This window comes from Daucus carota, chromosome 1, assembly GCF_001625215.2.
Source record: "Daucus carota subsp. sativus chromosome 1, DH1 v3.0, whole genome shotgun sequence".
Taxonomy (NCBI): domain Eukaryota; kingdom Viridiplantae; phylum Streptophyta; class Magnoliopsida; order Apiales; family Apiaceae; genus Daucus; species Daucus carota.
The window spans coordinates 46,807,954-46,830,550 of record NC_030381.2 but is presented as its reverse complement, the minus strand read 5'-3'; the positions used below and the strand labels follow the sequence as shown (position 1 = coordinate 46,830,550).

The following is a 22,597-nucleotide window of genomic DNA, read 5'->3' as shown; positions in this document are numbered from 1 at the left end:
CGTCCAATTTTTTTTCCTTCCGTATGTTCTCGACCAACAGTACTTTATCTATACTTCTGACCTTCTAGCACTCTGTCACCTGTTGAATGAGTTCAATGTTGGGCTCTTAGCAGCTCTTATGAACTAAATTTTAAATGACCAGCAACAGGTGCATATTGTAAAACATAACATGGGATGAATAATCTCTGTATAACCATAAATAATTAAATAATAAAAATAATTCAAGGAAAATTCCCCACTCCTATACTCTTCATGGTCTGTGAAGTTATTCCCATACTGCGTTCTTTACATCTTCTTTGGGCTTTCACTTTGTCAAGAGCTTTGAAATAAGAAAGAGACAGTTTGTGGAAAGCATCAACTTATTTATTCCATTCTAATATTTCATTTATGAATATATACATCAACTATATAATTGTAACAGTAACTATGGTCTTCCGTCTACATCTCAACAAAGTATATACATCAAAACAAGAAAAGAGGAGGGCAGGGTCCAGTAAACAAGTATCCCGGATATTTCAAATTTCAGAATCATCTCAACTGTGCACCGTATGCTGAGTTGTGGGAAAATGGTCTAAATGTCTCTAACAATATCGCCATTATTAACCACCAATGGCTTATAGGATGTATGTAGTTCTGCAGCTTCTGCAAGGTATATGGTTTTTGTCAACAAAAAGTGGGTAGAAAACAATAAAAGAAATGATAAAAAAGGTCATACAGGAAGGCACAGTCCATGGCATAAGTACCTTTATTATACGCCGGAGCTGACTGGTCGTAGGGACTCATTTTCATGTTGAATGACTTGATTATGATGCTGACTGTCAAGTGGTATGTACTGAGACATAATGGCCATTACCTCAGAGTCCATATAAGACTACAAAAAGAAATATATAGTTAATTGAATAGTGATCCTGGTATAAGCATGTAAGAACATATATATTTGGTGAAAATTATTCTGCTTACCCGAAACCTATATTTGTAGAATATGTAGCCAACAAAAGCAGCAGAAACAACTGCCCCTAAGATCAACAAGGCTAGGAACCATCCGAATTTTGTGGGATTTCTTTCTGTAGTAGGAACTAGGAAGGCAGAAAAATAAAGAAACAAAATACATCTCATTAAATCTACTAAAATGTAATTCATCGACCCTAGATGTTCCAATAACATGCAGGAGCTTGAACGCATAGAGCTGTTGTATGAATGCTTCAAAGTAGAATAGTGATGAAGTCACATCTTAATGAAACATGGTAAATCAGTAACTTAAGACTCAAATTTTGACAAAGCAGCTTTTCCTAACTAACATCAACTTCAGCCCTTATCATTTTCAAACCACAACCTAGTACATAAATATTAGATAAATCTACTAGAAGTCCTACTAAGATGCATCATCTCTGCATAATGTTTAGAATATATTATAATTTTAGTTACTGTAGTGGATGCTTTCTATGGAGAGTTTATTATTACCAATAGATGTGTCTTCCTCCATTATATGAAGTTTCTCCGAGCAGTAATATCCACCCCACATATTCTTGCAGGAACAGCCCTCACATTGACAAGCAAGACCTTCCGAGCATTCATTAATATCTTGTCCATGTCCAAAATAGAAATATAAGTTATATATGTCAAACCCTATGGTAAGGTCTGGAGATGACCAAAAGAAAGAGCACATGAAGTACCTTCACATTTATGGCCATCCCCGCGAAAACCAGGTGGACATCGACAGCCTGTTATATCGGAGTCCTATTCAAGATATAAAAATTTAGCTGAATACAATGTCAAGATGAAGTACAATTTTTTTTAAAAAAGAAATCACTAAACTGAGCAAGCTGAAATCGTTTCTCCGTATTTAGTTTCTGACCAGCAACCCCCACTGTTTATTGCACACCTTCCGGATCCAGAGGCTGTAAAATACATAGAAAAGGTAAGTAAATGAAAATAGCAGGGCCTTAGCAATCTGATTGTTGGTTAAGAAATTGATAGTAGCTCTAGTAACATGAGCCGATATATTCTAGAAGTAGCACACATAACCCAACTGTTTTTTTTTTTTTTTTGATAATGAGAATAGATCTCAACAAATATGAATCGGCAATTCACCATGATAGTTCTTTCATTAAAGAAAGTTTATTATCTAACCGTCGGACTTGCATGATGACCGGGGAAATTTAGACAATAAAACTTTAATGTCCGAAAAGAAAAACTCGTCTTCTTCCAAAAATTCTGAAAATAAAAACAAAGGAACAAAAAGAACATAAGTCGATATATATATATATATATATATATATATATATATATATATATATATATATATATATATAACAGATTATATATATTTTTTAAAAAATAAAAGATAATAAATCCAATAATTTAATGATTATTATTAAAAACATGTGCATATTGCATTTGCTGATCAAAATATTACCACAATTATGATTACTCATGATTAAGACTCTCAATTAAGGCACAATTAATAAAATATTAACGTCCTCAATTAAGACACAATTAACACCCTCAATTAAGGCACAATTAACGCCCTCAAATAATGCAGAATTAACGCCATCAATTAGGAGGCACAATTTACCCATCAATTAAGAGATACAATTAACGCCCTCGATTAAGAAGCACAATTAACGCCTTCCTTTCTGAAACCGGATCCCATACAAATCCCGGAACTGCCGTCGTCACCCCCTTCGCCACCACCGCGACGCTATCTCTCGCCCACACGACCGCTTCGATCAAAATCGAGTAAGAAGTATAGCCTGTCTTGAGAAAGATCGACGATAACATTTGTTTGTGACTGAGCTATCACTCCAAATCTTAATGAGAAGAAGATCAAGATCAAGACTTTATACATGCCAGCGATCCTAATGTCGAATCCTACTTCTATGCGGAACTCAGGATATTTGATAGAAACCTCAGAACTAATAGCCAAATGGACTAGGGGTTTGGTTTCATCATTTATATAAACTTAAGCCAAGCATGACTGAACATACAAAGCTTCTTACTGGATAAGTTTATGGTCATTGTTCTTCATCATATTGAATCTGCTAAACCTCTCTATATGTCAGTCCCATAAAAGAGACAGACTAGTCAAGATAGAAGTGCTTAACAGAATCATGGCTAGAATTCATTTTTGCATCCCTATAGCTAATGTAAGAAAACAGTTGCTTTTGGTAAATGCTTGTGTATTTATTCTACAGTGAGAGACTTAGTACAGATGTGGATCTTTCCTTCTCTAGATGGCAAAAGTTTTACACAGGCATCATTTTTATTAAATAGGAAGCATCAATTCGCATCAAAATTGTGAAAGTTTAGATCATCATGTGTTAGCTTATAATGAAATCTCTACCTTCACAAGACATGTATCCATCGCCTTTATATTGCACCCCATTGACCACGGGACACTCACATACTCTTCCTCTAAATGTGTCCTATAAATTACGATAAATTGTGACTCATATAATATTTTCAGGAGAACATGTTGTCGGGTACATAATAGTGATGAAAATTAATTATATTTAGGCAGCGGTACGCCGTTTTAGCATACCTTGCAAGCAGTTATATTAGATTTTGAGTCTCCCCAGCAACCACCATTCCTCTCAAGGCACTGATTGGTCTCCAGATCTATTTATCATAATTAGTTATAGGCAGAGATATGGGCACATATATCTAATGAGTATATATAAGAGTTAACAACTAACCTCCACTTAAACAAATTGGAGGCTCAGTAGTCTCCTGAAATCCAGCACATAAGGCCTTCAGCACAGCAGTTCTCTCAAGTTTTCCTGTGGCAAATACAATTAATATATCCAGATAAGTTACCATAACATTTCTTCTAATCCCAAGGACGTATACGAAGGCACTTTCCAAAGAGCAGACACATTTACTCGGGCGAATTACCAATTGAGGTATATTCTTTGTATGAATAAGAAAAAGATGCACAACTGCAAAGAACCAAAAACCATAAAGAGAGGAAAAGAACATGCAAAATCCACTACAATCAATGCACTATGATAGAGTTGTCCCACTTAATTTGTTAGTAAGAGTGACCAATCCAGTAAACCAGCCAGGCATCTCGTCTTTTTTGTATAAATCGCGGACCAATTTCTTATATCTTTTGAACTTAATAGTTCATCAAGTCTATATTTAGACCTTTCTCAGGAAGTCCAAAAATTATTGCATAATTTAATGAATTACCACGTTTCAGACGTTTTCTTCTTTTGATAAAAGTTTACAAGAATATTAATATTACTATTATATACAATAGCAACAAGTGTAAGATAATTTTGTCACAATATTGTTATAAGATTATGGATTTTGATGCAGATGAGACGGATCGAACTGAGGTCCAAAGAGATATTTGGTGTTCCAGATTAAAATTATGGCATGATAGAGTAATTGACTCTGACATACGAGAAATACAATAGAAGAGCAATCACAAGATACCTCTATACTGAACATCGTTAATGATTAATGTCGGTAAGATAGTAACATCGCCACGAGATCCTCGTCCAACCTATATATAAATCAGAAACATTGTACTATTATTAGCACGGACAACACGCATAATAAATTCAGGGTACTATAAAATCGCAGGAATATGAACCTGCCGATATTGTTCAATTTTTAGGACATCATTTTCAACATCAGCTTCAGGGTCACCCATGCAATCTTTTATCTTCTCAACTGGCAGATCTGGTTGTCCAATAAATTTATAAGGATAAATCGCTGAAGAATTATAGGAATGTGATTGTATGCACACTATTTGATAGAAGAGTACTTACTCAAGGACTTCAAGACATCCTCAGCACATTCTTTGCTATACCTCTTTTCCTTCATTGAGCACCTAATGTGAAAATCTGTCACAAAATCCCACCAAACCCAAGATCGGTTGCTCTCCTTAGCAACCCTGTGCACACAAAGCTGTCTCAACTTCTCGAATACCACATCTTTTCCTTGATACCCCATCCCAAAATTCTTTTCTGGATCAGGTGCACAATATCTCCCATGGTTTATGCACTGAGACTTGCACTGGTCGCTCAGAACCAAAGGCGCAGGACAAAACCATGTTATATAGTGTGGTGTAAACATGGTGTAACCACCCTTTTCAAGAATCTGTGCATGTCCTTTGAAGTCCTTGAAAAAATTCATTTGCTCATCACAGCGAATTCCACAATCATCATTGCTGTTAGTCCAAAACTCATACTCAACCCTCTGATCCGGGTTGGGCATTGACTCTCTCCAGTCCAATTTAATTACCACATCTTCTTCAGCTTTCTGTACAGCAGCTTTCAAAGTCTCACCAAACGATCGATCAATTAAAGCTGATGGAATTCCAATCTTGTCAATGTAGCCATCTGCATCAGCATTTTCTCCGGGAGACTCCATAGTTATGAGAGGCTCATCTCTGTCGTCAGTCACCAAAACAGCTGCAGCACCTGCTTGTTGCGCATTCCAAACCTTCAAAGCAAAGAAGCACTCTGGGAAAAAAATGAAACAAATTTAAAAATTAGAAAGTACCTATGTTCCATATTTTCTTCTACATTTAAATAAATCTTGTCCAGGCATTTAAGAGATGATAAGCATTATATGGTCAAATATGAAAAATCGACTTAACTTGATCATACACATTAAAATTAGTATAGACACAATTAAAGAGGAATCATATTAGTTAAACCGAGGAACAGTTGATTGCCATAGGGTAAACAAAAAGTCAAAAATAAAGACTCTTAAACTATCAATAAGAATGTTCACGTTGAAGACGAGCTATCCTAATAGACAGAGACCAGTACAAAAGTAGATGAGATCATGTAGTCAGCATGCTCTTTCAATTAATAAGCCAACTTACTAAATCTTAAGTACAGCCATAGAGTGTTTCTGTGTATTAAGTTTTTCTTACATTAATAATCATGACTCATGAGTAATGTGTCCAACAATTTTACCTGGCTACAAAATCTCTGGTTCAAATGTTCTAGTAACTTCACTGACACACTCTCCCTCCCTCAAGAACAATTTAATATAGAATCGGCAAGAAATGACAGGAGGTCAGGAGTGGTTACTCCGTATGATGGTGGAAAGGAGACTTAAGGACACAGAAGCGCCAAAATGAGCATTCAGGATTCAGGAACACTCTGTTATAGCATTGCTATACAGAGTAGTAAATTCGTAGAAGATGCATGAAAGCAAAAATTAGTTCTCATGGACTCAAATGGAGAAATCGTAACACTGGTACAGAGTACAAACAGAGGATATACAAATAAGGAGACTTTAAAATCTTACATTTACTTCGATTAAGACCATCTCCAATCATAATTTTATAAATAAAGCAACTTCATCTTCATTTTCACCTTTTTCACTTTATATCTTTATTCCATTTCCAACCATTACTTCATTTTATAAATAAAGTAATTTGTGCTTTATCTTCAAGTTCAACTTCATATATAGAGTAGGATAGTGCATGACTTTATATATAAAGATAGAGTAATGGATGATTAGAGATGGATTACTCTATTTATAAAATTAAATGTGAAGCAATATAAAATTTAGAGTGATGGTTGGAGATGCCTAAGTGCTTGTATACCTATCCATGTACCAATTAAAAGAATCAAAAGCATTAAAATTTTGGCTCCTAAAAAAGCCCTATTTATTCACTCTTACCAAATGCATGCATACTAGGATTAGCCAGTGTTCATAAAATTCCACATTCCAAATAAAACAAATAAGTAACGCACCTTAATAAACATAACATTTTAGTTGCAAGTACAAGGTCTCAAATAAATTTTAAAAGGCACTAAAATTTTGTGACAACATAAAAAAGAAAAAAATAACACACACAGTTACCTCCACGATCAACAAGAAGAATGTGGGTCTTAAAGGGCTGCTTTTTTTCATCATCAAAAGGCTTACACGCATAAGAATTCTGATGAGAATACACCATGGACCCCACCATAGAACCTCCATATTTAGGGACTCCGAAGTTACCAATAGCAGCATCATGCTTCGACCTTAGCTTATAAGGCGAGAGCACTCTTATGCTCTCTTTCTCCACCACAAATCTCCCATTTACACTCACGAAAATGACACAAAAAAGAACACCCAGCAAGCTTCTTGACATGGTTGTGTGAGAAGAGAAGATGGGGGTGTGGAGTTTGTGAGCTGGGAGAGATAAAGAAGAGAAACATATAGTCGAGAGAGAGAGAGAGAAGTCAAGAGGAGACTTGTTTTGGAATATAGAGATACAGAGATAGATACAGGGAAGAATGTTAGGAGGGAGAAATGGGTGTTCACTGTTGACGTAAAAGAAGGGGTGAATGAGTGTATCGCTACCAACTTCAGCTTTATTTCAAGTGCAAATTCTTCTAAATTCACTTAGTGGGTGGTTGGCTCGCTCTTTTAAGCCGGACTTAGGAATTATAAGTTAAAAGCACTTATTTGTACCGTTTGTGTAAAAAATCAAGAAGTACTTATAAAAAATTGGGAAAATTAAATTGCAGGTCCCTGAACTATTGACGTTTTATTGTCTAGGTCCCTGAACTAAAGATTCCGTATTTCAGGTCACTTAACTTTTTTGTATTCTGATCTAAGTCCTTCTGTCAAAAAGATTCTAACAGTGTTAACTAGGGTTCTTGAGTTTCATACAGATCAAAGCAATTTTGAAGGTGTTAGTGATATCCAAATTCAAAGTTCAAGTAGTCAAATTGAAGCTTGAGTCGCTGGCGACACTCATATGACACCAATTTTCAAAAATTATGTTCAATTTAAAATTTTATAAATTCAGGTCACTAAATTCGATAAAGAACCCTAAATTTATGGTCAAATTTAGGGCTTTTTAAAATTAAATCTAATTTGTGAAAATTGTTGTCATATGAGTGTCGCTAGTGATTCAAACTTCAATTTGACTATTTGAACTTTGAGTTTGGATATCACTAACACCTTCAAAATTGCTTTGATCTGTATGAAACTCAAGAACCCTAGTTAACACCGTTAGAATCTTTTTGACGGAAGGACTTAGATCAGAAAATAGAAAAGTTAAGTGACCTGAAATACGGAATCTTTAGTTCAGGGACCTAGACAATAAAACGTCAATAATTCAAGGACCTATAAATTAATTTGCCCTAAAAAATTAGGAATGCTAACTTTTGTTTTATTGTTTCCACTTATTTTTCAAACATTTTAATCGCTTATAAATTTTAACTTAATTCTAACTTCTGCTTCACTTTTTTCTTGAGTCCACGTCCTCATTCGCGTGCCTATGCTTAACGCTAAAATTTTAATATATATACAAAGGATGTAATATCATACAGTGGAAAATTGTCTCATTCCAGGAATTTTTCACATCCAACATTTTTTTTTCTTCCCCTCGAGACATATGTTAGCATCATTCGTACGTTTTCTGGCTAGCACTCCGTTGAAAGAGTTCAATGTTGGGCTCTTGCACATCATGTGAACTAAATTTTAAATGATCAGCAACAGGTGCATATTGTATGACATAACATGGGATGAATAATCTCTGTATAATCATAAATAATCAAATAATAAGAATAATTCAAGGAAAAAACTAATCCCCTACTCCTATACTCTTCAGTGTCTGTGAAGTTATTCTCATACTGCATTCTTTATATCGTCTTTAGGCTTTCACTTTATCAAGACCTTTGAAATAAGAAAGAGACAGCTTGTGGAAACCATCAACTTATTTATTCCATTCTAATATTTCTTTTATAAATATATACATCAACTATATAAGTGTAACAGTAACTATGGTCCTCCATCTACATCTCAACAAAGTATATACATCAAAACAAGAAAAGAGGAGGGAAGGGTTCAGTAAACAAGTATCCCGGATATTTCAAATTTCAGAATCATCTCAACTGTGCACCGTATGCTGAGTTGTGTGAAAATCGTCTAAATGTCTCTAACAATATCGCCATTATTGACCACCAATGGCTTATAAGATGTATGTAATTCTGCAGCTTCTGCATGGTAAATGGTTTTTGTCAACAAAAAGTGGGTAGAAAACAATAAAAGAAATGATACAAAAGGTCACATAGGAAGGCACAGTCCATGACATAAGTACCTTTATTATACGCCGGAGCTGCCTTGTCGTAGGGACCCATTTTCATGTTGAGTGACTTGGTTATGATGCTGACTGTCAAGTGGCATGTACTGAGACATAATGGCCATTACCTCGGAGTCCATATAAGACTACAGAAAGAAATATATAGTTAAGTGAGTAGTGATCCTGGTACCAGCATGTAAGAAAATATATATTTGGTGAAAATTATTCTGCTTACCCGGAACCTATATTTGTAGAAGATATAGCCAGCAAAAGCAGCAGAAACAACTGCCCCTAAGATCAACAAGGCTAGGAACCATCCAAATTTTGTAGAATTTCTTTCTGTAGTAGGAAGGCAGAAAAATAAAGAAACAAAAATTTATCTCATTAGATCTACTAAAATGTAATTCATCGACCCTAGATGTTCCAACAACATGCAGGAGCTTGAACGCATAAAGCTGTTGTATGAATGCTTCGAAGTAGAATAGTGATGAAGTCACATTTTAATGAAAAATAGTAAATTATAACTTAACACCTAAATTTTGACGAAGCAGCTTTCCTTAACCAACATTAACTTCAGCCCTTAAATTCAAAACACAACCTAGTACATAAATAACAGATAAATCTACTGGAAGTCCTACTAAGATGCCATCTCTGCATAATGTTTAAAATATATTATAATTTTAGTTACTGTAGTAGATGCTTTATATAGAGAGTTTATTATTACCAATACATGTGTCTTGCTCCATTATATAAAGTTTCTCCCCCTTGCACTTGCAGCCATATCCACCCCACGTATTCTTGCAGGAACAGCCCTCACATTGACAAGCAAGACCTTCTGAGCATTCATTAATATCTGGTCCATGTCCAAAAGAAAAATATAAGTTATATATGTCAAACCCTATAGTAAGGTCTGGAGATGACCAAAAGAAAGAGCACGAAGTACCTTCACATTTATGGCCATCCCCCTGAAAACCATGTGGGCATCGACAGCCTGTTATATCGGAATCCTATACAAGATATAAAATTTTAGCTGAATACAATGTCAAGATGTAGTACAATTGGAAAAAAAAAAAAAGGACATCACTGAACTGAGCAAGCTGAAAGCGTTTGTCCGTATTTAGTTTCTGACCAGCAACCCCCACTGTTTATTGCACACCTTCCGGGTCCAAAGGCTGTAAAATACATAGAAAAGGTAAGTAAATGGAAATAGCAGGGCCTGAGCAATCTGATTGTTGGTTAATTAAGAAATTAATAGTAGCTCCAGTAACATGAGCCAATATATTCTAGAAGTAGCACACATAACCCAACTGGTTTGGTTTCATTATTTAAATAAACTTAGGCACAGGCATGACTGAACATACAAAGCTTCTTATTGGATAAGTTTATGGTCGTTATTCTTCATCATACTGAATCTGCTAAACCTTCTATACGTCAGTCCCATTAAAGAGACAGACTAGTCAAGATATAAGTGCTTAACAGAATCATGGCTGGAATTCATTTTTGCATCCCTATAGCTAATGTAAGAAAACAGTTGCTTGTGCGAAATGCTTGTGTATCTATTCTACAGTGAGAGACTTAGTACAGGTGTGGATCTTTCCTTCTCTAGATGGCAAAAGTTTTACACAGGCATCATTTTCATAAAATAGGAAGCATCAATTCGCATCAAAATTGTGAAAGTGTAGATCATGTGCTAGCTTATAACGAAATCTCTACCTTCACAAGACATGTATCCATCGCCTTTATATTGCACCCCATTGGCCACGGGACACTCACATACTCTTCCTCTAAACGTGTCCTACAAATTACAATCACTTGCGAGTCATATAATATTTTCAGAAGAACATGTTGTCGTGTACATAATATTGATGAAAATTAATTATATCTAAGAAGTGGTACGCGTTTTAGCATACCTTGCAAGCAGTTATATTAGATTTTGAGTCTCGCCAGCAACCACCATTCCTCTCAAGGCACTGATTGGTCTCCATATCTATTTATCATATTTAATTATAGGCAGAGATATGGGCACATATATTTAATGAGTACATATAAGAGTTAACAACTAACCTCCACTTAAACAAATTGGAGGCTCAGTAGTCTCCTGAAATCCAGCACATAAGGCCTTCAGCACAGCAGTTCTCTCAAGTTTCCCTGTGGCAAATACAATTAACATATCAAGATAAGTTACCATAACATTTCTTCTAATCCCAAGGACGTATACGAAGGCACTTTCCAAAGAGCGGACACATTTAATCGGGCGAATTACCAATTGGGGCATATTTTTTGTATGAATAAGAAAAAGATGCACAACCGGAAAGAACCAAAAACCATAAAAGAGAGGAGAAGAACATGCAAAATCCACTACAATCGATGCACTATGATAGAGTTGTCCCACTTAATTTGTTCATAAGAGTGACCAATCCAGTAAACCAGCCAGGCATCTCGTGTTTTTTGTATAAATCGCAGACAGATTTCTTATATCTTTTGAACTTAATAGTTCATCAAGTCTTTATTTAGACCTTTCTCAGGAAGTCCAAAAATTATTGCATAATTTAATGAATTACCACGTATCAGACGTTTTCTTCTTTTGATATAAGTTTACAAGAATATTCATATTACTATTATATACATTAGCAACAAGTGTAAGATAATGTTGTCACATATTGTTAGAATATTGTGGATTTTGATGCAGATGAGATGGATCGAATTGAAGTCCAAAGAGATATTTAGTGTTCCAGATTGAAATTATGGCATGATAGAGTAATTGACTCTGACATAAGAGAAATACAATAGAAGAGCAATCACAAGATACCTCTATACTGAACATCGTTAATGACTAATGTCGGTAAGATAGTAACATCGCCACGAGATCCTCGTCCAACCTATATATAAATCAGAAACATTGTACTATTATTAGCACAGACAACATGCATAATAAATTCAGGGTACTATGAAATTGCAGGAATATGATTTTAAGTGGCTAATGCTAAATCTAGGGGTTAATTATCAATTAGGCCACTTGCTTCGCTTCAAAGTATCAAATGGATCACAACAAATATTTGGTCTCATTTGCACCACTTATTTCAAATTAAATTATATCTTGATAAATTTTTGCGAAGTTAAGTCAAAATAAACATTTTTTGTTAAATTATGTGACATGAATATGATTGGCATTTGACGTGAACTTGTCACAAGGAAATGTGAACATAAATAATACGAAAATCAAAAATTAGATCAAAGAATTGTACACAAATAGAGGTTGAATTGAATTGAAAAAGGAAGACGAGTACATGTTTGGTTAGAAAAAGCGAAGTAGTAAGAAAGATGAGATATACTTATCCAGAAAAACTTCAATAATCAACTTTTTACATTTATAATTTTTTTTAAAATTAATAGAATGTAATTTTATTTTAAATTAGTGATGCAAACGAGACAAAACTTTGTCAATGACCCACTTGATATAATCGAACAAAGCAAGTGACCTAATTGATAACTAACCCCTAAATCAGGTATACACTGCTTATTTAAATAGCTATATTCATGAAAAGAGAAACAGAAAAGTTGGTCTAAGATGTTTGTGAACCTGCCGATCTTGCTCAATTTTTAGGACATCATTTTCAACATCAGCTTCAGGGTCACCCATGCAATCTTTTATCTTCTCAATTGGCAGATCTGGTTGTCCAATAAATTTGTAAGGATAAATCGCTGAACAATTATAGAAATGTGATTGTATGCACACTATTTGATAGAAGAGTACTTACTTAAGGACTTCAAGACATCCTCAGCACATTCTTTGCTATACCTCTTTTCCTTCATTGAGCACCTAATGTGAAAATCTGTCACAAAATCCCACCAAACCCAAGATTTGTTGCTCTCGTTAGCAACCCTGTGTACACAAAGCTGTCTCAAGTTCTCGAATACCACATCTTTTCCTTGATACCCCGTCCCAAAATTCTTTTCTGGATCAGGTGCACAATATCTCCCATGGTTTATGCACTGAGACTTGCACTGGTCGCTCAGAATGAAAGGCGCAGGACAAAACCATGTTATATAATGTGGTGTAAACATGGTGTAACCGCCCTTTTCAAGAATCTGTGCATGTCCTTTGAAGTCCTTGACAAAATTCATTTGCTCATCACAGCGAATTCCACACTCATCATTGCTGTTAGTCCAAAATTCATACTCAACCCTCTGATCCGGGTTGGGCATTGACTCTCTCCAGTCCAATTTAATAACTACATCTTCTTCAGCTTTCTGTACAGCAGCTTTCAACGTCTCACCAAACGATCGATCAATTAAAGCTGATGGGATTCCAATCTTGTCAATATAGCCATCTGCGTCAGCACTTTCTCCTGGAGACTCCATAGTTATGAGAGGCTCATCTCTGTCGTCAGTCACCAAAACAGCTGCAGCACCTGCTTGTTGCGCATTCCAAACCTTCAAAGCAAAGAAGCACTCTGGGAAAAAAACTAAACAAAATTAAAAACTATAAAGTACCTATGTTCCATATTTTCTTCTACGTTTAAATAAATCTTGCGCAGGCATTTAAGAGATGATAAGCATTACATGGTCAAATATGAAAAATCAACTTAACTTGATCATAGACATTAAAAGTAGTATAGACACAATTAAAGAGGAATCCTATTAGTTAATTTGAGGGAACATTTGATTGCAATAAGGTAAACAAAAAGTTAAACAATAAAAATAAAGACTCTTAAACTATCAATACGAATGTCCACGTTGAAGACGAGCACGAGCTATCCTAATAGACAGAGACCTGTACAAAAGTAGATGAGATCATGTGGTCAGCATGCTCTTCCAATTAATAAGCCAACTTACTAAATCATAAGTACAGCCATAGAGTGTTTCTGTCTATTAAGCTTTTTTTTATATTAATAATCATGCCTCATGAGTACTGTGTCCAACAATTTTACCTGGCTACAATATCTTTGGTTCAAATTTTCTAGTAACTTCACTGACACTCTCTCCCTCCCTCAAGAACAACTCAAGATAGAATCAGCAAGAAACGACAGGAGTAGTTACTCCGTATGACGGTGGAAAGGAGACTTAAGGATGCAGAAGCGCAAAATATGAGCATTCAGGAACACTCTATTATAGCATTAGCATTACTATACATAGTAAATGCCCAAAAGACGCATGAAAGCAAAAATAGTAGTTCTCATGGACTCATGTGGAGAAAACGTAACACTGGTACAGAGTACAGACAGAGGATGTACAAATAAGGAGACTTTAAAATCTTACATTTACTTCGATTAAGTGCTTGTATTTTTACTAGAACCAAAAGCATTAAAATTCGTCTCCCAAAAAACCCCTATTTACTCACTCTTACCAAATGCATACATGCTAGGATTAGCCGATGTTAATAAAATTCCACATGCTAAATAAAACAAATATAAAATCACCATTCGATAGCCTAGTGGCCCTTCTCGTATACTTAAAATTTAATCAAATACACCAAAGAATAAGTAACGCACCATTATAAACATAACATGTTACCAGTACAAGTTCTTAAATAAATTCGAAAGGCACTAAAATTTTGTGACAACATAAAAAAAAAAAAAAAAACACACACACACAGTTACCTCCACGATCAACAATAAGAATGTGGAGTCTAGTAGAGTTGGTCTTAAAGGGCTGCTTTTTTTCCTCATCAAAAGGCTTGCACGCATAAGAATTCTGATGAGAATACACCATGGACCCCACCATAGAACCTCCATATTCAGGAACTCCAAAGTTACCAATAGCAGCATCATGCTTCGACCTCAGCTTATAAGGCGAGAGCACTCTTATGCTCTCTTTCTCCACCACAAATCTCCCATTCACACTCACCAAAACGACACAAAAGAGAACACCCAGCAAGCTTCTTGACATGGTTGTGTGAGAAGAGAAGATGGGGTGTGAAGTTTGTGAACCGGGAGAGATTAAGAAGAGAGAGAGAGAGAGAGAGAAAAGTCAAGAGTGGACTTGGAAGAGAGGAGGCAGAGGAGACTTGTTTGTGGAATACTATATAGATACAGAGATAGATACAGGGAAGAATGGTAGGAGGGAGAAATGGGTGTTGACGTGAAAGAAGGGGTGTATCACTACCAACTTCAGCTTTTTTCTATGTGCAAATTCTTCTAAATTCACCTAGTATTCAATTGTAATGAAATTAGAGTTGATTTAGATTTTAAGTAAATGTTGTTTGGTGCTACGTAGGGGTGAGCAGAAAAAACCGAAACCACAAAAAAAACCTGAAAAAACCGAAAAACCACACCGAGAAAAACCAAACCGAAAACCAAACCGAAAATAACCGAAATAAAAAATCGAAATTAATGGTGCGGTTTTATTTTCGGTTTTATGCTAAAACCGCACCGAAATTAACCGAACAGAAATATATATATATATATATATATATATATATATATATATTAATAATATATGTATATATATATTAATAATAGTAATAAAGCACCTCAATCTTATTTACACTTCACATCTTATTTTATATCGAGGCTTCCTTTCCAGAGACACTAACTTGTTGAGTCACTTAAATAACTGAAGGGCACCCAAATATTTAGAGGAGCGCTTACTCGAAGACTAGGACTACTGTAGTTTGCAACAGAGCAGAAATATTTATGTTGTTAATCTGCTAATCAAATTTTATTATGAAACCTATTCTACTCTTTTTATTTATGTACTTTTTGAAGACTTTTTATATGAATTTTATGACTAGTTAATTTTGAATAATTATATTGACTTGACATCATCTAATTTCTTGTTGAAATATGTATGTTTTAATTTTTATTGTGTATTAAGTTTTTTTAGATGAAAGTATGTAATGTTTCCTATATTCTCATATATGGAAACATGAGTAACCGAACACACTATACATGTTTATGAAAATTTTATATTTCTTAAAAAATAAATTATTATGGACAAAAGTAGAAAAACCGAAAAAAATCGCAACCGACTAATGGTTAACCGCAACCGAAAAACCGTTTTAATTGGTGTGGTTACGGTTAATGATAATTAACCGAACCGAACCGCATTTAACGGTTTGGTTACGGTTAATGTCCGGAACCGCACCAAACCGCACCATGCACACCCCTAGTGCTACGTATTACAATTTGCTTGGTCAATGCTGATCGAAATACGTCGATATCGACATAAATTTCAAGGAGAGTTTAAGAATGATTCAAAGGGAATACTTTTGCTTGACTTGTAAGAGTTTCCATGAATTTACTTGTTCCTCGTTTATGCCAATATATAGTACTCCCCCGTCATCATGTTATTTACGTTATTTTTGACACGCATTTTAAAACTTTTATAAAATATACTTGCATCATATATTTATTTTAAAAAAATCCTGAAAAAAATTTGATGTTTAAACTTTTATTCAAAAAATGAAAAATTAAAAAAAGAATATTATTAATCTATATTTTATAAGAGCCTCAAAATGCGTGCAAACAGTGAACGTAAACATCCTGGTGGGACGAAGGGAGTATAATTCTATTTACTCGTCCTTCTCGAGGGTACAGTTATTTTTATTTTTGTTATTTATTTAATAAATTTTAGTATGGCTATTTTAACCAATCCAAGATAAATTTATTTATTATTTATAAATAATTTTTCAATTTAAAATAATATGGACCAAATTTTTTCATTCAATAATATCTCTTCCACGTGCAAAATTCAAATAACAATCCTTTCCGTGATTCCAATGTCATTTGCATTGTACTTAATTGTATCGATTATTATATTGATCGCCCTCCAAACAAAAATTAGAGAAATGGACTCAGCCGTTGACTACACATGCTTAAATAACGTTCATGTTATTATATAAACATGTATGAAGTTCATATGAAGGGAGAATCAAGATCATCTCACTTCACAACTAGGAAAAAAATTGAGATTTTATTAAAAAAAAAAAAGAAAAGGAAAGAAGAAGTCGAGATTATGGCAAGGTGTCCAATATTAGGACTTAGAAGGCCCTGTTGGTAGTTGGTACTCCTCAATCCTAATTACTACATATATCAACTACATGAGGAAAAAATGCACAATTCTATGCAATGTATAGAGAGTTTTTTTTTTTGTTTTTTTGATATTTTTTCTAATTTTTTACGAACCTTTTTTCAATGTTTACATGCATACGGAACATATCTGTTGCAGTCTGCCGTACACATGGACATACCTTGAAAAGGTCAATTTTTCCTAGTAGATTCACATCTTCTACAAGGATATGAGATGATTCCGGAAACAGCAACCCGGAGAAAGTATTTAAATTTCTGTAGTTGATCATTTCCTAGAGAACATTTTTCATACTTCTTTGTGAATGAACATCAAAACACTAGGGAAGCAGTGAACACACATTTGAATAACTGTGCTAAAAATCTCAAAACAGAAGAGTCAAGCCACTAAACCAGTACATGCTAGATTGCTAGTTTAGAAACAGTTTCCAGAGCACTCAGAGCTGAGACAGTAGAAAGTTAGACACTCTCATGGGAAACTGCAAAGCATAATAGGTTAGTTATGCAACTCAAGCTACCAATCTCAACCTTTATATTTATTGCTTTATTGCATTTATCTGTAATCCATCTCCTCTCATCGCCCTAAACTCCTCACCTACCATATACAAAACAGTGAAACAGCACGAGTGTATTCATTCGTGTCATCGTGTGGCACTGGGTGATACCATGTATAATCACTAGGTTTCACATCATTGGTGGAATCATTTTGTGTTCTCCCTACCCTCCACCAAATACAAGGCTGGATCAAGCTTATAACAAGCGAATGAAACCATAAAACTCGTAAAATGAAAAAATGGGCCAAATCAGAACCCTGTATAACTCAAATATACTTCCATCTCTAACTTGTTACAAAGCATCAGTTCCATTCTTTCTACAACAGGCAAACAATACAAACACATACAGTACCCTTTTATACGAATCGATGCAGATAAAAAAAAACAAGGAAGTCAAATCACAAAAATCAGAAAAGGCTCAATTCTTCTTGTTAAGAAAGAAAGCTAATCATATTGAGGTGTTATATCTTTATATCTATAAAATACAAGTTGAGTGAGTTTGTACAAATCATGCATATTGAAGGGTGAAAAGTAACCAAAGAACCAGTAAGATGTAAAACTATTCAAAATTTCACAACTCTGTTAATATGCTGTGATGAAGAGCACCAGAGAAAATGTACGTGGAGATATACAGGACCTCAGGAAAGTACCAGAATTGTCATTTGTTTAAAACCCTTGCATGCTATCCACTAGGGTTGGAGACTCATTTTCTTTTACATATAACCAAAGATTCCATTCTTAAAGCTTCTGTTGAGATTCGATTATTAATGCATTCAGCATGATATGAACAGCCGTTTCATAAACAGCGGCTTTGTAGTGCATGCCATCTTCAGTACATTGATCCCCACATTTTTGACTCAACGACTTTATATCAAGTAAAAAAGCAGGGCCAGCAGATTGACGCAAGAGTTTACTTTTGTGCATTTCTCTTTCGTAAGCAGCATACAAGGCATCAGTCATCTTTACTTTCTTTTCCTCCGTATTCAGCATTCTATTTATTAATGTCGGAGAACCAAGCCAAAACAAATGGGGTGTTGGGACAGAAACGGATCCTGACACTGGGTAGGTTGTACTATATTCAGGAGAAACCGGTAACGAAGAGACCAAATAAGTATTTAAGTGTTGTAAGGAACTTCCGTACTCAGTCGAATTTGTAATCCTCAGCATATCCCAAAGCCCAGCACCTATCACCAAAACATCAGGGTACCTCTTGTTCCCCATAAACTCCATTACTATATCAGTCAAATTTTTTGCATAAGGAGCCCACAGAAAATCCAACTTTAACCCAATGCTATGGATTACAGTCTGATAATTACTATGCCTCTTAAACAAATCCCCACGAATCGCTTCCATCTTTTCGGGACCCAAAAGCAAATCCAACAAGGAAACAACAAATAGACGTGCTTGAGAATCCCCTGCTACAACCACCCACGTCCCATTTAACAAATCAGATGCATCCACCTTACTCAACTTCTGAAAGTTACAGCCAACAAAAGGGCCAGATTTATCCCAATACCAAGACAAATCTTCATGAACACTCGAATCATTCAAGGGTCCATCCATATTACCCGATTTGAACTCATAGATTACATTATGAAGTACAGAAACACAAACGTCACGATCGTCTTGCTCATATGATACAGGTAGGGAGGAGGTAGTGCTAGGAAATGTATTAACAAAACTGGATACAGAAGTAAAGTAAGGCGTAATATGAACACCCACAAAGAGGGCTATAAAGAGTATACCGCTAAAGAAAAGAACTTTATTCCGACTAAGGTGCCAACCCGCCAACCCCATTGGTACAAACAACACGACACAGGCCGCCACTATTCCAAAATGGACGGCCCCAAACATTTTAAATTTCTTGATCTTTTTTTTTTTTGCTAAATTTCTTGATCTTCTATGTTTAAAAAATCCCAACCAATCCTTCAAGTGCCCTCTTTCCGGGTCTCACACGCAAATCAGGCAAAAAACCCACAACCCCTTTTCGCAACACGGGTGTACCCAAATTAGAAGATATCACAACAAGCTATGCACTTTCAAGATCAATGTACTAGTTTCAACTTTTAAATAGCTGAAAATGCAAACATTCAATCCATCAGTTTCAAATAAAATTACTTAACACAAACATGATTACATTATTGGCATAGATCTAAATTTGGGTAAATTCAAGTTCAAGCAAAGTAGACAAAATCAAGTAAACAACATAAAATAATCAAGAATGCACATTGGAAGGAAAAAAAATACATAAATGTAAATAGATAGAGAGAGGAATAATACCATTTGATTTGAAGCCCTTAAGAAACTGTAATTGAAACCCAGAAATCAAATTGTGTGAATTTGGGTGCTTGTATGTGTGATGGAGAAGCCGGTGGTCGGTGGAACAAGACAATCAAATGAGTTCTCTATGTTGACCCGACCCATATGGATTAAGATGTTTGGACGAAGATTTTTATTTAATGTCGGTTTTGTATAAATTGAGGAATTATTCGTATCTACCTTCATTATAATTCACATTCATTAAACATCGGAGATTAATTTTATGGACCCGACTCCTCACATATAAAACAACATATTATTAATAAATTTTGGGTCTTTTTAAAATTAAGTTTTTTGCAAACTTCTAATTTTTTAAAGGGTTAATTATCTAGTTGATCTTGATGTATCAAATTGGTCACTGAACTACGGTATAAGATGGTCACTGAAGTGGCCATAAATATCAAACAAGTACCTTGAAATATAAGTTTAAGCAGTAAAAATATTATTTATAAAATTTTACACATTATTTTTGAATGTTACCAAAATCAAGTAAAAGATTATGACTTCTAATATTTATGATAATAATATTTAGATTTTATCAAGTTTATTTATTATTTACTTTTAATTAAAATAAAGAAAATAACTATATAATAAGATATAAATAATAAATAAACTTGATAAAATATAAATATATTATTTTAAATACTAGAAGTCATAACCTTTTAGTTGGTTGTGGTAACATTTAAAAATAATGTGTAAAACTTTATAAATAATATTTTTACTACTTGAACTCATATTTTAAGGTACTTGTTTGATATTTATGGTGACTTTAGTGAGCATCTTGATAACGTTTTGAGTTTGGTGACCAACTTGATATATTAAGCCCACTTCAGTGACCAACTTGATAATTAACCCATTTTTTAAATCATTTGTAAGAATATAATTATTCAAATGAAAATTACAAAAATATCATTTTTTGAAAAGAAATTTTGCATAAACACGAGGGTTGCATTAGCAATCATATCTGCAACTGCTAACAACCATGTACACAATCACAAATGCAAATAACAAAAAATAAGTGCCCTCATGGGCCACTACTAATATCATAAAAGTAAGCAAACTCCAAAATCAATTAAAAAAATTAAGAGACAACTCGGTTTCCTGTCAACAAATTCCACCGTCACTGTGAAAAGTGATTGTTGCCTCCCATCTTCATTTACTCGCCATTGTAAGGTTTTATAGAGCTGCTTGACTTAACAACCACACTTGTGTAAGCTCGTTTCCACTTCTCTTCTCTGAAATATCTAACCCTTTAGAAAATGATGATATTCACAGTCGAGAATAAATAAATTAAAAGTATTGTTTCTTGCATGGACCTAGGAGGGAGGTCGAAATGGACGGGAAGCTGAGAAATCGAAGCGGAATCTATGATGATGAAGGAAGATGGAAATGCATGTTGAAAATGGAGGGGATGTTTAGGAGGGAGGTGGTCGACAAAGGTGGAAGAGATGGAGAATGGATGTCGAAGAATAGGGAATGGTGGTGAAGGTGGTTGGGACTCGAAGAAGGAGAGCAGGAGGCGGGAGCGAATTGAAAGTGACACGAAGTTACATTATGCACAATTGTTTTTTGAATATATTACAGTAAAATTACAAAAAAATTATAAAAAAATAGTATATTTGCTAAATTCCTTAAATATTATCAATTACAAATTTTTTTATATTAGCCACCATCGTGAAGTTTGCAGGGAACTCAAAGAATCTGGTTATTTATTATATTTATAAGAAACTAGTTTCTGTGCATTCGACATAATCATTTATAATTTTTTTAATTTTATATAATTATTTTAATAAAAAACACGTGTTTAAGTTTAGTTTAGTCTAATATATAATATATTATTTTAAATTTTTAGATCCAATTATAACTATGATATATTATATATGTAACATATTGTTTACCGGGTATATACTAATATTCTTTTTTTTTTGGACTAATAACTACATTAATTATTTATAGTACAATTCTCTTTATTAAGTAACTTTTATGTTAAGGGATATATTTAATTCTTTTTCGTTAAGATATGATTATATCTGTGTGTGTGTGTGTATGCAACTGCTCAAATAGAAATCACTAAAAAAAAACTAAAATGAAAACAAAGAGAGACTATACCTAAATGACTTCACCCACCGCCCTATATGTCATCACTCACCCCTATATGTCATCACCCACCTTGGGCTCACCGTCACCCCCACTCAATCCACCCCGGGCCCGCTAGGGCCTCGCCAAGGCTACTCGCATGCCTTGGACAGGCTCGAGACAGTCTTGAAGAGCCGAACCTTGGCCTCGACCCGGCCCTATTAGGCCCCGCTTAGACCTTGTCTGGGCTCATCTCGCGATCCAACCCCGGTCTCAAAACCCGCATCATTCTATTTAATCGCATTAGTATCCATTTGGTTTTTATTCTAGAAGTTTCCTATTGAAGTATGAACCTATACATGTATATATTTGTTAATTTTATATATTTTAAATGTTAGAGCATCTCCAACGGCGTTGGCTATAATCGTTGGTTAAATTGAACCTGTAAGGCATTATGTAAAATTTTCTTCCAGACCTGTAGAGGTTCGACAAATATAGCCATCCATAGGAGGTTGGCTAAAATTATAGACAACAGGGACAAATATAGCCATCCATGACTAAAATTATAGACA

The 22,597-nt window shown here is 34.7% G+C and overlaps 2 protein-coding genes across 5 annotated transcripts; both read right to left on the bottom strand.

Moving 5' to 3' along the window:
* Positions 1-341: 341 nt before the first annotated feature.
* On the bottom strand, positions 342-15,209 carry LOC108205310 (vacuolar-sorting receptor 6). Of its 4 annotated transcripts, XM_064085752.1 has the most exons (14): positions 6,835-7,352; positions 4,779-5,474; positions 4,601-4,689; positions 4,441-4,510; positions 3,696-3,779; positions 3,542-3,618; positions 3,344-3,425; positions 2,131-2,214; positions 1,816-1,898; positions 1,674-1,737; positions 1,462-1,581; positions 961-1,076; positions 744-871; positions 342-642 (listed from the first exon to the last, which is right to left on the bottom strand). In XM_064085752.1, exons 1-13 carry the CDS (start codon positions 7,106-7,108, stop codon positions 749-751), a joined length of 1,962 nt encoding a protein of 653 aa, XP_063941822.1. In that variant the 5' UTR covers positions 7,109-7,352; the 3' UTR covers positions 342-642; positions 744-748. The 4 variants fall into 4 exon arrangements, with proteins under 4 accessions (XP_063941822.1, XP_017230713.1, XP_063941823.1 ...); XM_017375224.2 differs by lacking the exon at positions 2,131-2,214 and having other exon boundaries at positions 6,835-7,321; XM_064085753.1 differs by lacking the exons at positions 744-871; positions 961-1,076; positions 1,462-1,581; ... (8 more) ...; positions 4,779-5,474; positions 6,835-7,352 and adding exons at positions 9,068-9,195; positions 9,285-9,388; positions 9,774-9,902; ... (7 more) ...; positions 12,808-13,503; positions 14,650-15,083 and having other exon boundaries at positions 505-642.
* A 2,828-nt stretch (positions 15,210-18,037) lies between these two features.
* Positions 18,038-20,069, bottom strand: LOC108204382 (protein ALTERED XYLOGLUCAN 9). The gene is made up of 2 exons (XM_017373781.2): positions 19,911-20,069; positions 18,038-19,704 (listed from the first exon to the last, which is right to left on the bottom strand). The coding sequence occupies exon 2, from the start codon at positions 19,482-19,484 to the stop codon at positions 18,369-18,371; it is 1,116 nt and encodes a 371-aa protein (XP_017229270.1). The 5' UTR covers positions 19,485-19,704; positions 19,911-20,069; the 3' UTR covers positions 18,038-18,368.
* Between the last annotated feature and the right edge of the window lie 2,528 nt (positions 20,070-22,597).

Excerpts from the sequence above, each read along its gene's own strand:
- LOC108204382 (XM_017373781.2), bottom strand. The coding sequence starts at position 19,484 with ATGTTTGGGGCCGTCCATTTTGGAATAGTGGCGGCCTGTGTCGTGTTG.
- LOC108205310 (XM_064085752.1), bottom strand. The coding sequence starts at position 7,108 with ATGTCAAGAAGCTTGCTGGGTGTTCTTTTTTGTGTCATTTTCGTGAGT. Across the intron at positions 4,690-4,778 it reads GGATGTCTTGAAGTCCTTGA|ATCTGCCAGTTGAGAAGATA; the intron begins GTAAGTACTCTT and ends TTGGACAACCAG. Across the intron at positions 1,738-1,815 it reads AAACGATTTCAGCTTGCTCA|GACTCCGATATAACAGGCTG; the intron begins GTTTAGTGATTT and ends TATCTTGAATAG.